Genomic DNA, 17,896 nt, shown 5'->3' with positions numbered 1-17,896 from the left:
AAGACTTAGGCTGGGGACTGCCACCTGCTTTCAGAGGGAAGTCAGGTGGGATGCCCTCTGCTGGGCAGGAAACAAAACGCAGGTAGGAAGACTTGAATGCTGCATCTGTGGTGTGGGAAGGAACTACTCACAGCTATGGGCTGGCCCGTGACTTCAAAATCATCAGTTACAGATTGTCAAGAATGACTAACCCTGACATGAGTGTTTTACCCAAGACAACTAACACTATTCTAAAGGCAGATATAGTAATAGAGCCCAGGGTGACTAGAGCATCAGAACAAACAGATTCCCAGTCCTGAACCCAGAGCACCAGGCAGTAGCCTGCTCATACAATTCCAGAGGCACATGTATGATGTTTTAGGCTGTGATGGTTAGGACTGATTGTCAGCCAAACAAAGAGAAGCTTCTGGGCGTGTTTTCAAGAGGGTTATGTAGATGTGATCGATTGAGGTAGAAAGGCTTAATGTGGAGGGATGTCATTCTCTGGGCTGAGGTCTCAGACTAAATATGAAGGAGAAACCCAGACACAAGCATTTATTGCTCTCTTCTTCCTGGCTATGAATGCAATGTGACCCTCTAACTCTAGCTCCGGCCACTGAGACGTCTCTGAAATGTACCTCGAACCAAGAAGCAGAAGGAACTTTTGCTTTCTTAATCCGGTTTTGTCAGGCTGATTCTGGTCACAGCATCAAGACAAGGAACCACTACTCTAGCCAAGTTCTTCATCTTACACACCAGGCATCTCCTCAGTGGAACATCTTCCTTTCTCCATTTAACCATCCATTGCTCTCACTGGGTATTCTGCTTGGCTAGGGTGTGCAGAATATGGGTTCTCCAGTGCTAATCAGCCTGCAGGGTGGATGGTTGAGCTGGCTGCATGGCAGCTACCTAAGCACCTTAAAATGTAAATAAAAACAGTGGCCGCCCATTCCTGTCTGTGCAGGAATATTTTTAAAAAAGCATTGTAGACCATGTGGGCACCCTGCCCAGGGCACCAGGCTGTTGGAATTTCTAAGTGGAGATCCATTCTTCACCACCTACTCAGTGAATCAGTCTGCAGGCATTTAACTGAACTGAGCACCTACTATGGTCAGAAGCAGCCCTGAGGCTGGGGTGTGCTAAACAATCAATCACTCCCATGTGATAGAGCTAGCAGTGACGCAGGAGGAGGAAAGGGGGGCATTGGGAAGGTTAGCAAGTACAGTAAGTAACGTGGCTTCAACTTGTGTCTCTGACCTGCAGGGCACAGACATGGGTTGGAGCTGTTTCTGGGGTCTGACACTGGGGACTTCACATGCAACACAGGTATCCAGCATGCAGGCAAGAGGTAGAAGGGACCAAGCTCAGGATGAAGGACTACAGAGGGGGTTTCAGTCCAGGCTTTCTCAGGCAGAATGGAAAGGCAGTCCTGCCCAGCCCAACCCCAGACTGTATACCCTTTGGGACTCTGTTTAATCTCCATGTGCTTCATCTGCCCTCTTAAGAATCCACTGTGCCCAAGTCATTAGGTTGTCAAATGAGCAAACACACTTTGAATCCTGAGGAAGACTCATCCTAGATAATTGGTTCTGAGTGAGCACTACCTGCATATACTGTTGGTCTTATCACAGCTAATATCCTGAAGATGAGAAGCAAGGATGTTTCTGATAAGCTGATTCCCCACCTGGGAGCTGTGGAGAAAGGCAGACATTTATGCAGAATGTCATCTTGGCTCCTGCCCACCACCCACCTCCCCACTTCCCCATCCTCAGAGGCATCCATGATACTCGACACCTGGCATCCTCCATCTTACCTGGAGCTCAGGATTGGCTCCAGAAGAGGGTGCCCTTCTGCTCCGTGGTGCATGCTTGCTTTCCAGTGATAACACAGCCCCTCTCTGCAACCCAAAGGAGCCCTTGGAAAATGAGTTTGGGGAGCAGTGATCGTGTCATCTGCTTAGTGATGGCTCTGAAGATGGGTGTGATAACGTGGAGCAGGTGTGTGGCACAAGGTCCAGTGTGTGGTACAGGCTCTGCTCAGCACAGGGATGGCCATTGTTGCTGTCCAAAATCACCAGCCACTTGTTCAGACGTTGCCTGTAAGTCACATTGCCTTCCTCCTCTGTCACAGGTGACCATGCCATACTGACAGAGGCATAACTCTGGACGAGAATGTGAGTTTCTTTTATAATAAATAAAGTTTGTTCTTAGACAATGTTATACATGTATATAAGGCATTCTGGTTCCCCCCATCTTCTTTCACTTTCCTCTCAGCCCAGCATGGGAGCCTGTTTTCGGGTTCCTCATGGCTTTACCCAGCAGGTCCGCATAGAGGATGATTAGGGCCACAGGCCTGAGTGAAGGTGTCTGAGATGGTCTGCATTTGGCTGTGCTGGGGGAGGAGGTCTTTTGCTTCACCCCTTGGCGTCTCTATAAATACCCTGGGACAGAGACAGTTGGGGCCTGTTGGAAAAGGTTCCAGGCCCCCTCGAGGCTATCCTGTATTTTCTATCTGTTTATCTTTGCACTATAAATCCTTCTATCTAATATTTCCTGCTGCTCACACTCAAGAAAACTCTGGGGATCTGTGGGGTTGGTGGGTAAACACCCCACATCCCAGCCAGCACCCTTTCTTCCTTACAAATATTTCCCCTGATATTCACTAGGTTTTGTTTTGTTTTATGTCCCATGGAGTTTAACTAAGGCTTTCTGTGTGACCCTGAGTTTGGAACAAACTCACCACCACAACCTGGTACACTCACCCGTGGGTACACAGCTGGATAACGTGCCACCCCCTCTTCCAGAACCCGTTAGTTACCAATAGGTCATCAATGTGAGAAAGTGAGTGTTTGTATGGAAAACAATATGTGTGTATTAGCAGAACACACATGTGCTTGCCCCGTGCCAACACAGCAGGCACAAGCTCCAATTAGGTGTAGATTATTTCCACAAAGATCTCGCAGACCAAGGGGAAATGAAGCACTTTGCAAGCCAGCACGAGAAATGTGGGGTGATAGAGATGCTACAAGCATTCCCAGGGGAAGAATTAGCACAGCCCAAGCAGGATGGGAGAGGGAGGCTGCTAGGGTAGCTTTCTGCAGGAGAGACTTGGGCTGAATCCAAAGAAGGAAGGAGTAGGGGCTGATGTCGGCCTGGGCTGCAGGAGGGGCAGGGATGGCATTCTAGACAGAGGACAGGGTGTGCACAAAGGAAAGCAGGGCTCCTTTGCTTACCAGTGATTGTTCTGATGGAACAAGAGTTTCAGGGGTGTGAGGTGAGGTATGAGGTTGCCAGGTCGGTAACAGCATCACGAGCATCTGGGAGAAAAGGGATCGATGGTGACTGTAGAGGGGACATGCACATATTTCAGGATGGAGAACAGATAAGCACTGCCTGGACTAGCACAAAGAGGCAAGGAAGCAGCCCATAACATAACGGGGAGATGAGGGTTAGTGCAGCTGGGGCTCGGACCCAATGCCCTAGAGAGAATGTGGGGCAGGCCCTGTGAGCCTCAGGAGAGGCTCCGGTCAGGGAACCCTAGAGACCGATCCTAGGTGAGGGAACATGGGCACCTGGGCTCTCCTCCCTAGAGCTCAGGCCTGGACCCGTCTCTTCCACACTGTCTTCTGCTCCCCACAGGACCCTGTGTACAGCCACAGTGGGAAAGAAAAGAGCGCAGGTTTCCCTTCTCAAGTTCCCTGTTCAGTGAGGTAGTCAGGGTGGTGCAAGCAAGCGCCTTCACCCGCTCAGCTGTTTGTGGGTTCCGTGTGGCAGGAACTTGAGAGTGCCTCCCACTCTCTCCCTGAGAGAAGGAAGCTGAGAGACTATTTAGATGAGGAGAGAGGGACAGACATTACTGCTGACTCCAACTGATGCTGCAGGGAGGTGATGGGGAGGATGTGACAAAGAGGGAGTCCTCCCTCTTCCCACTGAGACAAAGAGGGAGTCCTCCCTTTTCCCACTGAGACAAAGGGGGAGTCCTCCCTCTTCCCACTGAGACAAAGGGGGAGTCCTCCCTCTTCCCACTGAGACAAAGGGGGAGTCCTCCCTCTTCCCACTGAGACAAAGAGGGAGTCCTCCCTCTTCCCACTGAGAATTAGGGGCGGCCTCCTGGGATAGTGCACACTTTAAAAATGCCCCTTGCTGAAGAGATTTAGTTGTGGAATTAACGAATTCTACTTTTGAATGTTAAAATTTGATTCGTTTTATTGAGATCAAGACACATGGTCTGTAAGGAAGCTGGAGAATGTAGAAGCTTACAAAGAGGCCTGAGACAGATGCAGCCGAGATGGTAAAGGGCTGCCCTGTAAGCCTGAGGACATGGGTTAGATTCCCAGCACCTGCATGAAATGCTGGGTGTGGTGATTTGTGCCTCTCACTGGGGAGGCAGAGACAGGTGATCCCTGGTGCTCCCTGGGCAGCTGACATAGTCCAATCAGTGAACCCCAGGGCCCAATGTGTGAGACCCTGTCTCACAAAACAGGGTGGATGGCTTCTGAGCAAAGGACATCCTTTGAGACTGAGCTGTTCCCTACACATGTGCATATGCACATGGCATACTCCCATCCCCACCCCACCCCCAACATCCCACCCCACCTCCACCCCCCAACACCCCACATCCCACACCCCCACACTTACAAGAACACAAGTCACCTCTGCTCCATCTCTTAAACAAACAAACAAAAAACCCAGCATCCCGCTTCACAAGTTTTTCTTCTTTTAAAATATTTATTATATTATTATTACGATTTGTGTGTGTGCACGCATGTGTGTGTGTATGTGTCCATGCGTGCATGAGTGTGTTTGTATGAGGTTAGATCCTCTGAGAGTCCAGAGAATGATGTCAGATCCCCTGGAACTGGAGTATCTGTTCTCAAGCGCTGATCCACCGCTCCAGCCCCCACTTCCTAGGTCTTTCAACACTTACTAAACTTCTCTCTAGCACCCCCCAAGATCTAGACCGATCATACTTTATTTAAAGTGTCTGTCAAACAATGGGATGCTTTGGCATGGTGACATAGGCTTGGAGTGACTACTGGGCAAGCCGCTGGGCCTCACGCTTCCATCTGTGCAGTAGGCATGGGCACACATTCCTCACCGTCTCACTACCATGGCTGCTGGATCCTGCAAAGCCCCAGGACACAGGCCAGCATCTCCCACACTCCCTGCCCCCAATGTCACCAATGTCACAACACCCTTGGCCAGGATGGGGCCCTGAAGCACAGGTCACTCGCTTGTTTGTGGGACCAGCAGCAGCCAAGACACACACTTCAAAAAAAGGTCTTTTTCCATTTGTCCTATTTACCTTCCTGTCAGTTCCAGGAATTTACCTGACAAATATTGACCAGGCTGCTGTGTGCGCTCTTCAAACACTGTTGCTCTGTGGGCAGGAGGCCGTATGGGGCTGTGGAGCTGCGCCCACCTGGGTGACTTCTCTGTGAGTATGCACTGTACCCCAAATGAAGGTAGGCCTCTGTCTGTCTGTCTGTCTATCTATCTATCATTTTTGGCTTCAGAGGCAGAAATGGGCAATGAGTCCCCTGGATGGCCCTGCTGAGTACTGCCTCTGAAGCCCAGTCTCAGGTTTTCAGTCACTTTCTCTGGAGAAGCTAGCCATCAGGAGTCATGACATATGTTAGCAAGCCAACACGGAAACAGAGCTCAAAGCGAAATGGCAACTTTACTAAGAACTCGGTTATGGCAACAAGTCCATGCACAGAAACCCAGGTTGGAGCCTTGCCAACTCTAAGCCTCAGTTTCTCCATCTGCACAACTGGGTTAAGAGTCTTTGTGACTGGAGGGTGTCAGGAGCATTAACTTAAACAAAAGAGAGCAAGCTGCCACAGTCTTTGAGCAGGACCATGACTGCTGGCATTTCAGTAGCTTCCAGATGTTTGAGTCTCAGCTGGGAAACAACAGTAATGTCTCCTCTTCCAGGCACTGAAGAGACCTGGGATGCCACCCCCACGCACACCCTCCCCACACATATGTAAACACCTCTGTCTGCAGACCAGTGATGCAATGTGCCCAGTATACCCAGCACTTCAGCAAACAGTTCGAAACAGTTTCTAATTCAGGCACAGTGTTCTGAATTTTCTCTGAGAACCTGTCTGGGAATGGAGTTAGGTGCATTCGATTCCAGCTGCACCCAGCCTTGGTATCCGTGGGAGACAATCTCCTGCAGTGTCTTTTCCCTGCGCTGGTATTTTGCATGTCAGATGTCATAAATCATGAAAGGGGGGCATTGCCATTTGAATTTTGCAAAAAGAGGCCCCAAAATGCAGAGGCGGTATCCCACAATGAGTAACTGCAGAGCCCAGGCTATGGTAGCCCAGGCTATGGTAGCCTTGGCTACGGTTCAGTCTTCCTTGGGAAACACACACTTCTGAGAGTCAGCTTGGGATGCAGGAGGGTAGGGAAAGGTGCTGAGTTCAATGGCTCCCTCAGTTTCTGCCCTTACTTTATCAGGGACAGACCAACTATTTAATTATTTTACATCTTCCAGTTTTTCTATCTAAGGAACATCCCAAGCACACAGACCTTCCCTTATTCTGTCCCTGGAGCTGGTGCTGGCAGGAGAATGAGACTTTAGGATATGTCCACCGCGTGTTTCCACATAGCACTCACCTTGGGAGAGCAGATGGCTCTTGTAATTTGGCGGGCATTCTGAGTGCCAGGAGCAGTATTCCACCTGCAGTCCTAGGCTCTCCCACTCATCACTCAAGCAGTTGACACTGAGCCAAAGGCCATCACATGGGCAAATCCTACAGAAGGTGTTGATCACAATGCAGATGCTTTCAGGATTTGTCCTAGAGCCAAGGATCAGCTTGTAGCTACTGGCTGTGTGATTAATAAAGTGGAAGGTCTTGTTTGGAGGACCACAGGAGGATATCAGGGTCCAGAGGAATCCAGACTGGGGGGGGGGGGGGGGCGCTATGTCCTTGCAGGGCTGTGGGGGTGGGAGACACCTGCAAGGGAAAAGAAGGAAGTGGGTGCACAGTTGGGTGAGCCTAGCTTTGTCTACACAGCAGGCTCCCCACCCGCTGCGCTCAAGCCAAGGCTCTTCCAGATCCTGCCTCTCTTTGAACCCTGTGGAGGTGACCAAAGGCTGTTCTGGCGTGTCTCACAATTTAAACTAGAGCAGAAGACCTTTGGCACTTGCCTGCAGGGGGCTGCCTCTGCACACAGGAGGAGGGGTTTAAACAGACATTTTTGCCTTGCACTTTTGGAAACCAGCCTTCCAGGACCACAGTCAAGGCAATGGGTGTGCCCTTCTGGGGCTGTACTGGAGAACCCATCCCAGGCCCCTCCCTCCCTGTGACCTTCAGCATTTTGTGGTTTGCAGCATTGTCTCATCTCTGCATTCATCTTCCCCAATATCCTCCGTGGGGCTTCTCAGAATCCACAGCCCTCCTCTTTCAAGGACACTAGTCATATGGGGTTAAATACCCAGTTTAATGACTTATTAATTATATCTTATTAATTATATCTGTAAGGACTCCATTTCTTTTTCTTCTTTTTCCTTTCTTCCTTTTTTCCTTCCCTTTTCTCTCTCCTCTCGTTCTCTGTTTCTTTCTTTCTTTCTTTTGAGACAGGGTCTCTCTGCATAGCCCTGGGTGTCCTGGAACTCATTCTGTAGACCAGATTGTCCTCAAACTCACAGAGATCCATCTGCCTCTGCCACCCATGTGCTGGGGCTAGAGGCACATGCCACCACTGCTCAGCCAAGGATTCCATTTCTAGGTAAAGCAGCACTATGAGGTCTTAGGGTTGGGAAATAGGCATTTGAATGGGGGCAGGCACAAATCAATCTGTGACAGATCTTTCCAAAGCCCCTGCATCCATGCACATGGATGTTTCTGTCACTGCACACAGTGTAGATGGTACCCCTGCATCCATGCACATGAATGTTTCTGTCACTGCACACAGTGTAGATGGTACCCCTGCATCCATGCACATGAATGTTTCTGTCACTGCACACAGTGTAGATGGTACACCTGCATCCATGCACATGGATGTTTCTGTCACTGCACACAGTGTAGATGGTACCCCTGCATCCATGCACATGAATGTTTCTGTCACTGCACACAGTGTAGATGGTACACCTGCATCCATGCACATGGATGTTTCTGTCACTGCACACAATGTAGATGGTACACCTGCATCCATGCACATGGATGTTTCTGTGGCTGCACAGTGTAGATGGTACCCCTGCATCCAGGCACATGGATGTTTCTGTCACTGCACACAGTGTAGATGGTACCTCTGCATCCAGGCACATGGATGTTTTTATGGCTGCACACAGTGTAGATGGTTTCCAGGCAGCAGGGATGTGGAGATATGGAAACAGCACATCTCTCTTTCAGCTCTCCCCTCAGAAGCTGTAAGTCCTGTTACTTTATCCTCCCTCAGAGGCTTCCCTCATCTCTGTGTGGTTAATGGTTGATCTAAGCTAATGTAAGGTCTCAAGGCTATAGTGCCTCTCTCCTTGGGGCCTAAAGGAGGCATTGTACACCATCTTCTTCCTTGCAACTGACTGCACTATCTCATAACCACACCCAAAGGGCTCAGCATTACTCGTGTTCCTATGGAACATTTGCTGCATAGCATCCTCTTCGTCTCTAATGAGTGTCACATAAGCATCTGCCTAGCCCAACGCTGGATAGCCTCAACTACACCCTAAACCAGTGATTCTCAACCTGTGGGCCATGACTCCTTAGGGTCACATATCAGATATTTACATTACAAATAATAATAGTAGCAAAATTACACTTACAAAATAGCAACAAATTTTATGGTGTGAGGTCATCACAACATAAGAAATTGTACTAAAGAGTTGCAGCATTAGGTAGATTAAGAACCACTGCCCATAGCCGCGCGGTGGTGGCTCACGCCTTTAATCCCAGCATTCGGGAGGCAGAGCCAGGCAGATCTCTGTGAGTTTGAGGCCAGCCTGGGCTACCAAGTGAGTTCCAGAAAAGGCTCAAAGCTACACAGAGAAACCTTGTCTCAACCCCCCCCCCCAAAAAAAAGAACCACTGCCCTAAACTCTGTGAATCCTGGAATTGTGTTCATTTATTTTCTCCATGATATATTCAGTGCCTAACACACCTTTAGAGCTGATGGAGCCTTGGACATTATATATGATTTAAAAAAAAAAAAAAACCTGGGTCCAGAAGAATCCAGAAAAAAATAAAATGGAAGGAGGAGGGGGAGACAAGAAAGAAAGAAGGAAGGAAGGATAAAAGGAGGGGAAGAAATAAGGAATAAAGATGGAAAGATGAGAAGAGAAGGAAGAAGAGGAAGGGAGGGAAGGAGATGGGAGGAAGGGGGAAGGGATGAAGGAAGGAGAGAAGGAAGGAAGGAGGAAAGGAGGGAGGCAGGAAGAAGGCTGGATTGCAGGATCTATTTCCCAGCTGGAGTCCCAGTTGCCTCCCTTTTCCTTTCTTCTCTGCAGGGCAGAGAGGGAATAGGCATGGGTGGTAGCTTCATTGTAAGCTCTCGGGGTGATGGTGTTGTCTACCAAGAAAACTAAATGTGTTCCCCATCTTCTTTTCAGATGATGGGACCAGTGTGGCTGTGGCTGCTGGTAGCTGAGGTCCTGCTCCCTGTTCATTGTCAACCATTTTCTGCCCATGAAGAGAAGAGTCTGGGGGTACCTCAACAAGCCAGCCACCAGCTCCCGGAGCCAGCACCCGCCTATCGCAAGGTCACACCCACCATCACTAATTTTGCTTTGCATCTATACAAGCAGCTAGCAAAGGAAGTCCCCGGAAACATTCTCTTCTCCCCTGTGAGCCTCTCTAGCATTGTGGCTCTTCTCTCTCTTGGGGCACCTGCTGACACCCAGGCTCAGATTCTGGAGAGCCTGGGCTTCAACCTTACAGAGACGCCAGCAGCTGACATCCACCAGGGCTTCCAGAGCCTCCTGCACACCCTTGACCTGCCCAGCCCCAAACTGGAACTGAAAGTAGGACATTCCCTGTTCTTAGACAGGCAGCTGAAGCCTCAGCAGCGCTTTCTGGACAGTGCCAAGGAGCTGTATGGAGCGCTGGCTTTTTCGGCCAACTTCACGGATGCAGCTGCCACAGGGCAGCAGATCAACGACCTGGTTAGGAAGCAGACCTACGGGCAGGTGGTGGGCTGTCTCCCCGAGTTTGGCCATGATACCCTCATGGTTCTCTTGAACTACATCTTCTTCAAAGGTGAGACTTCTCTGACAGAACTGTTGCCCTCTCTGAAGTAACCATTCTGTTTGCAGTGGCTGGCCAGGAGCCTGCTGCTCATGGATAAAATAGTTCCCTTCCCTTTCCTTAGAAGGAAGGAAAGGGAGTGTATAATTCAGAGGAATGGAGCAAGCATGCATCATAGAACTCTCAACATAGACCCTGGCCTGGGCTAAGACGTGACTTCCCAGAAAAGGGACATCTAGTTCAGCGTGGTGGCACATTCCTGCAATCCCAGCCTTTGGGAGGCTGAGGCAGGAAAATTCCTATTAGTTTTTTGTTGTTGTTGTTGTTGTTGTTGTTGTTGTTGTTGTTGTTGTTATTGTTGTTGTTGTTGTTGTTTTCAGAGACAGGGTTTCTCTGTGTAGCTTTGCGCCTTTCCTGGAACTCACTCTGTAGCCCAGGCTGGCCTAGAACTCATAGAGATCTGCCTGGCCCTGCCTCCCGAGTGCTGGGATTAAAGGCGTATGCCACCACCACCCAGCTCAGAACATTCCCATTAGACATCAGCCTCGATTACATAGAGACCTTGCATCAAATGAATAAATGAAAGAAAGAATGAGTGAATGAATAAATGGAGGGCCAAGGAGACGGTTCCATGAGTAAGTGATCCTCTTGCCTCAGCTTCCCGAGTGCTGACATGCCATATGTGGGCCACCATCCCCAGCTTGAAGCTCTTTGCAGATGCTGAGCCACCTGGTCAAATGACTGACTTTGCACTCCCACATAACCTGAGCTGTGCTGTCAGAATCAGGCTGCCAATCCCAGCTCACACCAGTCATGGCTCTGGAAATCAGGGTGCATCACTTAATTCACGCCCACTATGTTACTAAGAATGCACTCTCCTTACTCATTTCAGATGACTTACGTCTTAAGAGGTAGTTCTTTGGAGGCTGGAGAGGTGGGTCAATGGTTAGGACCACTGGCTGCTTTTGGGAAGAACCTTGATTCAATTGTTTAGCACCGCTTACAATTGTTAACTCCATGTCCAAGGAGATCTGGCGCCCTCTTCTGGTCTCCTTGGGCACTGCACATACATGGTGTCTAGACATACAGGTAGGCAAATACTCATACACATAAAATAAAAATAAATCTTTCTAAAAAGAGAGAAATCAGGCTTTATACAAGGAAGGCACCCTGTGTCTGCTTTGTAGGTAAATTCTCGCAGTGTGGCGTAAGCCTGGGTCACTGAGCTCTGACCCTAGTGACATAAGTCCCTCCTGGCTTTGGGCCCTGCTACTTCTGACACACTCCAGCGGATGTCACCACCCCACATGGCCTTGTGGAGATCTCCCTGAATTGCTGTCTTGACCACTTGTTCACTTGTACCCTCAGCCAAGTGGAAGCATCCCTTTGATCGCTACCAGACCCGGAAGCAGGAGAGCTTCTACCTGGACCAGAGGACAGCGCTCCGCATCCCCATGATGCGGCAGAAGGAAATGCACAGGTTCCTGTACGACCAGGAGGCATCGTGCACTGTCCTTCAGATCAAGTACAGCGGCACGGCCCTGCTGCTGCTGGTCCTCCCTGACCCGGGGAAGATGCAGCAGGTAGAAGCTGCCCTCCAGCCTGAGACGCTGAGAAGGTGGGGCCAGCGGTTCCTGCCCAGGTGAGTGTCTGTCCTTACTCAAGAGTTGAGGCAAGTCTGATCAGCTCCAGCCCCAAAATCCATCTACTGGATTTGCCTCAGCATCTCACTCCCGACTTCATAGTGGTTTCCCCGCATTTTGGGGCATCAGATTTCCTTGAGTATTAAAGCAAGGGCATGGTGCCTGCTGCGTGGAAGTGGGCATGAATGGAGACAGTACCTGAGTACTTAGGCTGGTCCTAGAATGTAAGTGCTCTCTGGGCTGTCTTCATTATCCCTCCTTCTGGCCCAATCTCATTTCCCTTACTTCCCTCTGTTTTATAATAATTTAACGCCATAAAGTAGCTAAGTCTGCCCCCCCAAAATAAGATAAGAACAATTATTAAAGATGACCGTGATGCCCACAGAGCAGTGCGTATGTTTACAAACACTGTTTTCCTTTTCAATCAAAACATTTTAAAAGAAATTAGAGAAATCAAGACCAGCAAAGTCAGATCTGGTGGTGAGACCTATAACCCCAGGTACTTGGGAGGCTGAGGCAGGTGGATCACACATTCAAGGCCTGTGTGAGTTATAGAATGAGTTCAAGAGCAATTTAGTGAGACTTTGTCTCAAGATTTACAAACAATAAAACAGAGATGGATAGACTGGGTGCATAGGTCTGGTATAGACTATTGTCTAACATGCATAAAGCTCTGGATTCAATACAGGAAAAAAGAAAGAGAAAGGAAGAAGAGAAGGAAGAGATGAAGGAAAGAAGAGAAGAAAGGAGGGAAGGAAGAAGCAAGGGAAGGAAGGAAGGGAGGGAGGAAGGAAGGAGGGAAGGAAGGAAGGAAGGAAGGGAGGGAGGAAGGGAGGTTCCCCCTCCCACAACCCCTAACCTAGCCCCTGCCATCTTCCTTACAATTGATTTCTAGTTTTCCAACTCCAATTTTAGCTTTATCTAACTTCCCTCATCTAATCCTTTCTTGGGGGGAATCTGCCTTTATGGGGTGGTCTGGAATGAAATCTGGTTGTGAGTTTTCTAGTTATCTTTCTGCAAAACAAGCTAGTCCAAACAAAACAGTTTAAAGAACCAAGTTGCCACTCTTGGTTCTCCTCACTGAACGGGCTCAACTAGGCCGTTCTCATCCACTGGGGTCAGGTGGCAGCAGAGACACAGGCCCAGGAGGTTCCTTCATTTGTGTTTCTGGGGCCTGGGCTGGGTTGGCTGGAGAAGGGATTAGGGAAAATCAGGCTACTTTCTATCCACACCAGGCTGGATTCAGAAAGCAGCTCAGTATAACTGACATGGCTATGTGGCTGCTCAGGATTCCAAGAGGAAGTGTACAAGAGGATGGAACTCAAAAGCCATCACTCTTTAAAGACACACCCAAGAGCACTATTATTTCCATCATAGCCTATTGGCCAGAGCAGCCCCAGGTCTTGGGGGGTACCATTTTTAACCCAGCACAACCTGATGGGCCCCAGTCTTGCTTCATAGCCACAGCTTTTCCTCTCTCGGCACCCCATCACGCTGCAGTGTCACTAGGAGAGAAAGAATGCCTTGTATTTGGGCAGAGATTAAAGCAGCAATGAATGGGTGAATGAACAAGAAAGATGTAGTCAAGAGGAAACGCCAGGGTTAAATAGTTACTGAATCTGTAAAGCTCCCGTCAGTTCATGCTTCCAACTGTATAGTCTTGGCTCCTCCAAGATGAGTTGCTTCTATCCCTCACTGCAGGAAGAAGGATCACGAAATCTTCCAGACTAGTAGATTTTTCTCTCAGGAATGGTGTCTTAGTCGGGGTTACAATTATTGTGATGAAACACTATGACCAAAAACAACTTAGGGAGGAAGGGGTTGATTTGGCTTACACTTCTACATCATAGTTCATCATCAAGGAAGTCAAAACAGGAACTCAAACAGGGCAGGATCCTGGAAGCAAAAGCTGATGCAGAGGCCATAGAAAAGTGCTGCTTACTGGCTTGCTTCTCCTGCTTGCTCAGCCTGCTTTCTTATAGAACCCAGGACCACCAGCCCAGGGATGGCACCACACACAATGGGCTGACAATGACAACAGCAATCTAAACTGAGTTCTTTATAAGTGAGATGTTCCCAAGAGGACTGGTTATTAGCCAGCCAATTTTACAGAACCCTGGCAATCAGCAGATAAATAAGTAAAAAGCATAATAAAGTCATCAAAAAGGATAGATTTACTCTAAGTTAAAAGGTATTTCTGCACTCACCCCACAGAACATGGCAATCAGATGGTAAGGATGGGAGATTCCGTCTTTGGGGTCAGGACTCCTGAGCCCTCTCTCTAGACCAGTGGTTCTCAACCTTCCTAACACTGCAACCCTTTAATACAGTTCCTCATGTTGTGATGACCCCCAACCATAAAATCATTTTTGTCCCTACTTCATAACTGTAATGTTGCTACTTTTATGAATTATAATATAAATATTTTTTGGAGATAGAGATTTGCCAAAGGGGTCAAGACCCACAAGTTGAGAATCACTGCTCTAGATGCTTACAGCAGCTCTAGGGGTGGGTATCTCTATGCCATTTCCCAGAAAAGCTCAGGCAGGTGGAGGAAGGTGGTGGTGGCTTGTACTGGGGCAGTGCCAGTAAACTGATTTAAGGTATAGTTGGGAAACTGAGCCTGGAGCACCTGTAGATGAATCAGATGTGGAGGAGAGAAATGCAGATGGTATTTACTCTACCTGGTATTGCGTTCATTCAATCAGTGGAGCCTTGGGAAACCTGGCTAATGTCTGGCATCTAGAAAGCTCTCCACAAACATGGAGAAGATGATGGAGACAGACTTCTCTGCCAGGAAACTTCTCAGATCCAGCCAGGAGTCACCGTGAGGTTTATGTAGAAGGAGATGTGGGTGGATGTGGTAATGGAGTAGTCTACCACAGCAAATCACATCACATGAAAATTGATAATCCCACAAGCTGGGGTACCCTGCTCTTTCTCAAGGCCCAGGCTGCAACACACAGCAGAATGGCACCTTTTCTCTGATTCTCTCTCTAGTCTGTTGGATTTGCATCTGCCAAGGTTTTCAATTTCGGCAACCTACAACCTGGAAGAGATCCTTCCCCTCATTGGTCTTGGCAACATGTTTGGCATGGAAGTTGACCTATCAGGAATCATGGGGCAACTCAACAAAACTGTCTCCAGGGTAAGGCGGGGAGTGTGGACTGGGGAGGAGCAATGTTTCTCTCCCACACGAAGTACATTGGAAAACCAAGGTCTTCAGTCTTTTTCCTAGACTGACTTTTCAACACACAGATTCTCTTCATGGACAACTCCATTTTCATCTCCCCTTTCCTAGATCTACACTAGTCAGGCAGGAATGTAGGGTTCTAAGTGGAATCGTAATCATTTGAAGTCATCCGCAGAGCTAGAATTACACCAGATTAGGTGTAGCATCCTTTTATTCCAAATATTTACCCTTCAGACACCAGGAGCTCTCCATCTTTGTTATAGCTATAGAAAGCAATACAGCATGAACATGAGGTGAAGTGGTCAACATCACCTCAGTAACAAGCATCCCCTATATCCCAACGCATTACCACATCAGAGGCTTATTGTGAGGATCCCTTTCAGAGGATATGTAAACAATGTCTACCCATTTTTCACCAGGTCTTATAACAAACCAAAGTACAATTCCATCCAAGTTCATCCTGGGGAGTCATTGAGTTCATTAGGCTTACATACAGGGCATGGGTGAGGGGTTACTGGTGGGAGAATGGGTGACCCCAAGTCATCTCCTACTGGAAAATCTTCCCTCAAAGCAGATAGAGCCCTTCTTCAATCAACCTCCCCAGCCACAGACTCTTCCCAACATGCTGAGCCACATGCAAATAGAGCAGAATTGTGTACAAATGGCTGAGACTCTCCAATGAGAGAGGCTGAGGACTCATCTCTATTCTCTCCTTCTGTGAGGGAATGTTGACAGTCAACAAGCCCAACTGTGGTGGACACTTGTAGGCATGCACAAACAGTCTGCTAAAGAGGGCAGCTGCTTTGCTCGGCCCATGTCTAGCGGGTAGTATATCTGGAAGCAGCTCACTGTGGAGCCCTGGCTGCAGAGCTGTTTCCTGTGACTTCTTCCTGGGATGGAAGTTAAAGTTAAGGGAAAAATCCCACTCTCTGAGAAGAAAAGGAAGATAAGAGAAATATGCAGTGGTTCCTCTCACATCCTCCTCCTTCCTCCATCCTCCATCCTCCATCCTCCATCCTCCATCCTCCACAGGCCTGTAACAGCTACTCACGGCCACTGACTAAAGCAAGTCTCCTATTCACGCAACAGGAAGGGGATGGGTCCTCTCCTGATAGGAGACACTGCAAGTCACATGGAATGGGCAAGAATTTGTAGCCCTCAAACAGAAAGGGTGACCCTCCCCAGGAGGGAAGGTGTCCAAAGCCCTTCCCGGAGCTTTAGCTTGGCTCTTCTGTTTAGGTTAGAGGTGTTCATTGCCATCAGAGTCTTTGTTAGGACCTTGCAAGGAATGGACTCTGTCTCGTATTTAGAAGGGACTGGCTGAGAACTCAGTGCACAGTCAAGGCAGCAGGGGTGTGATCTTGTTTCTGTGCATACATGAATAAGGTATGCCTGGAAGTGCGTGGGAATGTGTATATGTATGAGGATGTGCATGTGAACCCCTGTGGTGTGGGGTGGTGGACAAAAAGAACATGAAAGACTTCAGAGAACTTCACACAGCAGCCTTGCATGCCTCAGTTATCTTTCCCAGGCCCTTTTGGAGATAAAAGAACTCATCAAGGCTACTTTCCCAACTTCTTTGGATGTCTGAGTCCTTTCTTGCTAGGAAGTTATATAAAAATGAGACTTTCAAAGTTCTGTGCTTAGTGGGTAGCGTGGGGCTCTGTTCCAACCTACTCATTTAGAGCCTGCTGTTGGCCACAAGCCATTTTTAAGATGAGAAGAGGAAGTTTAGAGACAGTAGGTAAAGCTAAAGAAGCCTGTGTGCTGCATTCCTGCTGGGCTTGACTCTACCTAGCTCCTCATCTGGGCCGAGGCTGCCTCCTGTCAGGGTCCTTGGCCTAAGGAGGCAGAGTCAGTGCAGAGGCAGGGCAGTGACACCTAGAAATCGGGGTTGTTTCTTAGGCAGGCTAGACCTGAGGGGCCCGAACAGGCTCTATGCCATTGTCCAAGGGTTGCGGAGGGGAAGGTGGCCTCTGCCCTGACAGTGCTGACTCTGTGTGTCTTCTCTCCTAGGTGTCACACAAGGCTGTAGTGGACATGAATGAGAAGGGAACTGAGGCTGCAGCTGCCTCTGGCCTCCTTTCCCAGCCACTGTCCCTGAACATGACGTCGGCCCCACAGGCCCATTTCAACAGGCCCTTCCTGCTCCTTCTCTGGGAGGTGACCACCCAGAGTCTGCTCTTCCTGGGAAAAGTGGTCAATCCAGTTGCTGTGTAACTGTGCTGGGGGCCACAGGAAAGCTACCCAGCCTGCACTGCAGGACCCTGTGGAGCAGGCTTCCTTTTGGGCCACCAACCAGCTCCCAAATAAAGGCACAGAAACTTAATATTAGTTATGAATGCTCAGCCTTATCTTACGCTTGACCCACTAGCTCTTGTATCTTAAATTAACCTGTTTCTCTTCATCTACGTTTTGCCTCAGGGTTTTTTTTGTTTTTGTTTTTGTTTATTTTGTTTTACCTTTCTCTCATTCTGTATGTCCTATTTCTCTGCTTACTCCATGTCTGCCTGGATGACCCTGGACATCTCCCTCTCCTTCTTTCTCATTCTCTTCTCTCTTCTCCCCCAGCCTAGATTCCTCCTCCTAATTTATTCTCTCTGCCCACCAGCCACGCCTATCCCTCTACTGCCTAGCTATTGGCTCTTCAGCTTTCTACTAGACCAATCAGATGCCTTAGGCAGGCAAAGCAACACATCTTTACGTCGGTAAACAAGTGCAGCATAAACAAATACAACTCTCTACATTGTTAAAGTAATGTTCCTCAACACCCCTTGCTGCAGTTCCAATAAATCTAGTTGGGCTGTGTGAAGTCCCGTGAGCTGTGCTTTCAGGAAGGCAATCCAGAGCAGCTTCTAGTCACCCACTCTGTGATCTTTTCAAATCCAC

At 48.7% G+C, this 17,896-nt stretch overlaps 1 protein-coding gene across 1 annotated transcript; it reads left to right on the top strand.

The window, feature by feature from the left end:
* The first annotated feature begins 9,537 nt into the window (after positions 1–9,537).
* On the top strand, positions 9,538–17,227 carry Serpina11 (serpin family A member 11). The gene is made up of 4 exons (XM_036205653.1): positions 9,538–10,183; positions 11,540–11,813; positions 14,815–14,962; positions 17,024–17,227. The coding sequence occupies exons 1-4, from the start codon at positions 9,538–9,540 to the stop codon at positions 17,225–17,227; spliced, it is 1,272 nt and encodes a 423-aa protein (XP_036061546.1).
* Positions 17,228–17,896: the final 669 nt, after the last annotated feature.

The sequence above is a fragment of the Onychomys torridus genome, chromosome 14, assembly GCF_903995425.1.
Source record: "Onychomys torridus chromosome 14, mOncTor1.1, whole genome shotgun sequence".
In the NCBI taxonomy this organism is placed as follows: domain Eukaryota; kingdom Metazoa; phylum Chordata; class Mammalia; order Rodentia; family Cricetidae; genus Onychomys; species Onychomys torridus.
Note: the sequence above shows the minus strand (reverse complement) of the source record. Positions and strands in the feature narration are given on the sequence as shown.

What these genes read in the sequence shown, in the direction of transcription:
- Serpina11 (XM_036205653.1), top strand. Translation starts at nt 9,538, where the DNA reads ATGATGGGACCAGTGTGGCTGTGGCTGCTGGTAGCTGAGGTCCTGCTC. An exon ending in GAACTACATCTTCTTCAAAG is followed by an intron (nt 10,184 to 11,539) that starts GTGAGACTTCTC and finishes TTGTACCCTCAG; the next exon opens with CCAAGTGGAAGCATCCCTTT. An exon ending in TCAACAAAACTGTCTCCAGG is followed by an intron (nt 14,963 to 17,023) that starts GTAAGGCGGGGA and finishes CTTCTCTCCTAG; the next exon opens with GTGTCACACAAGGCTGTAGT.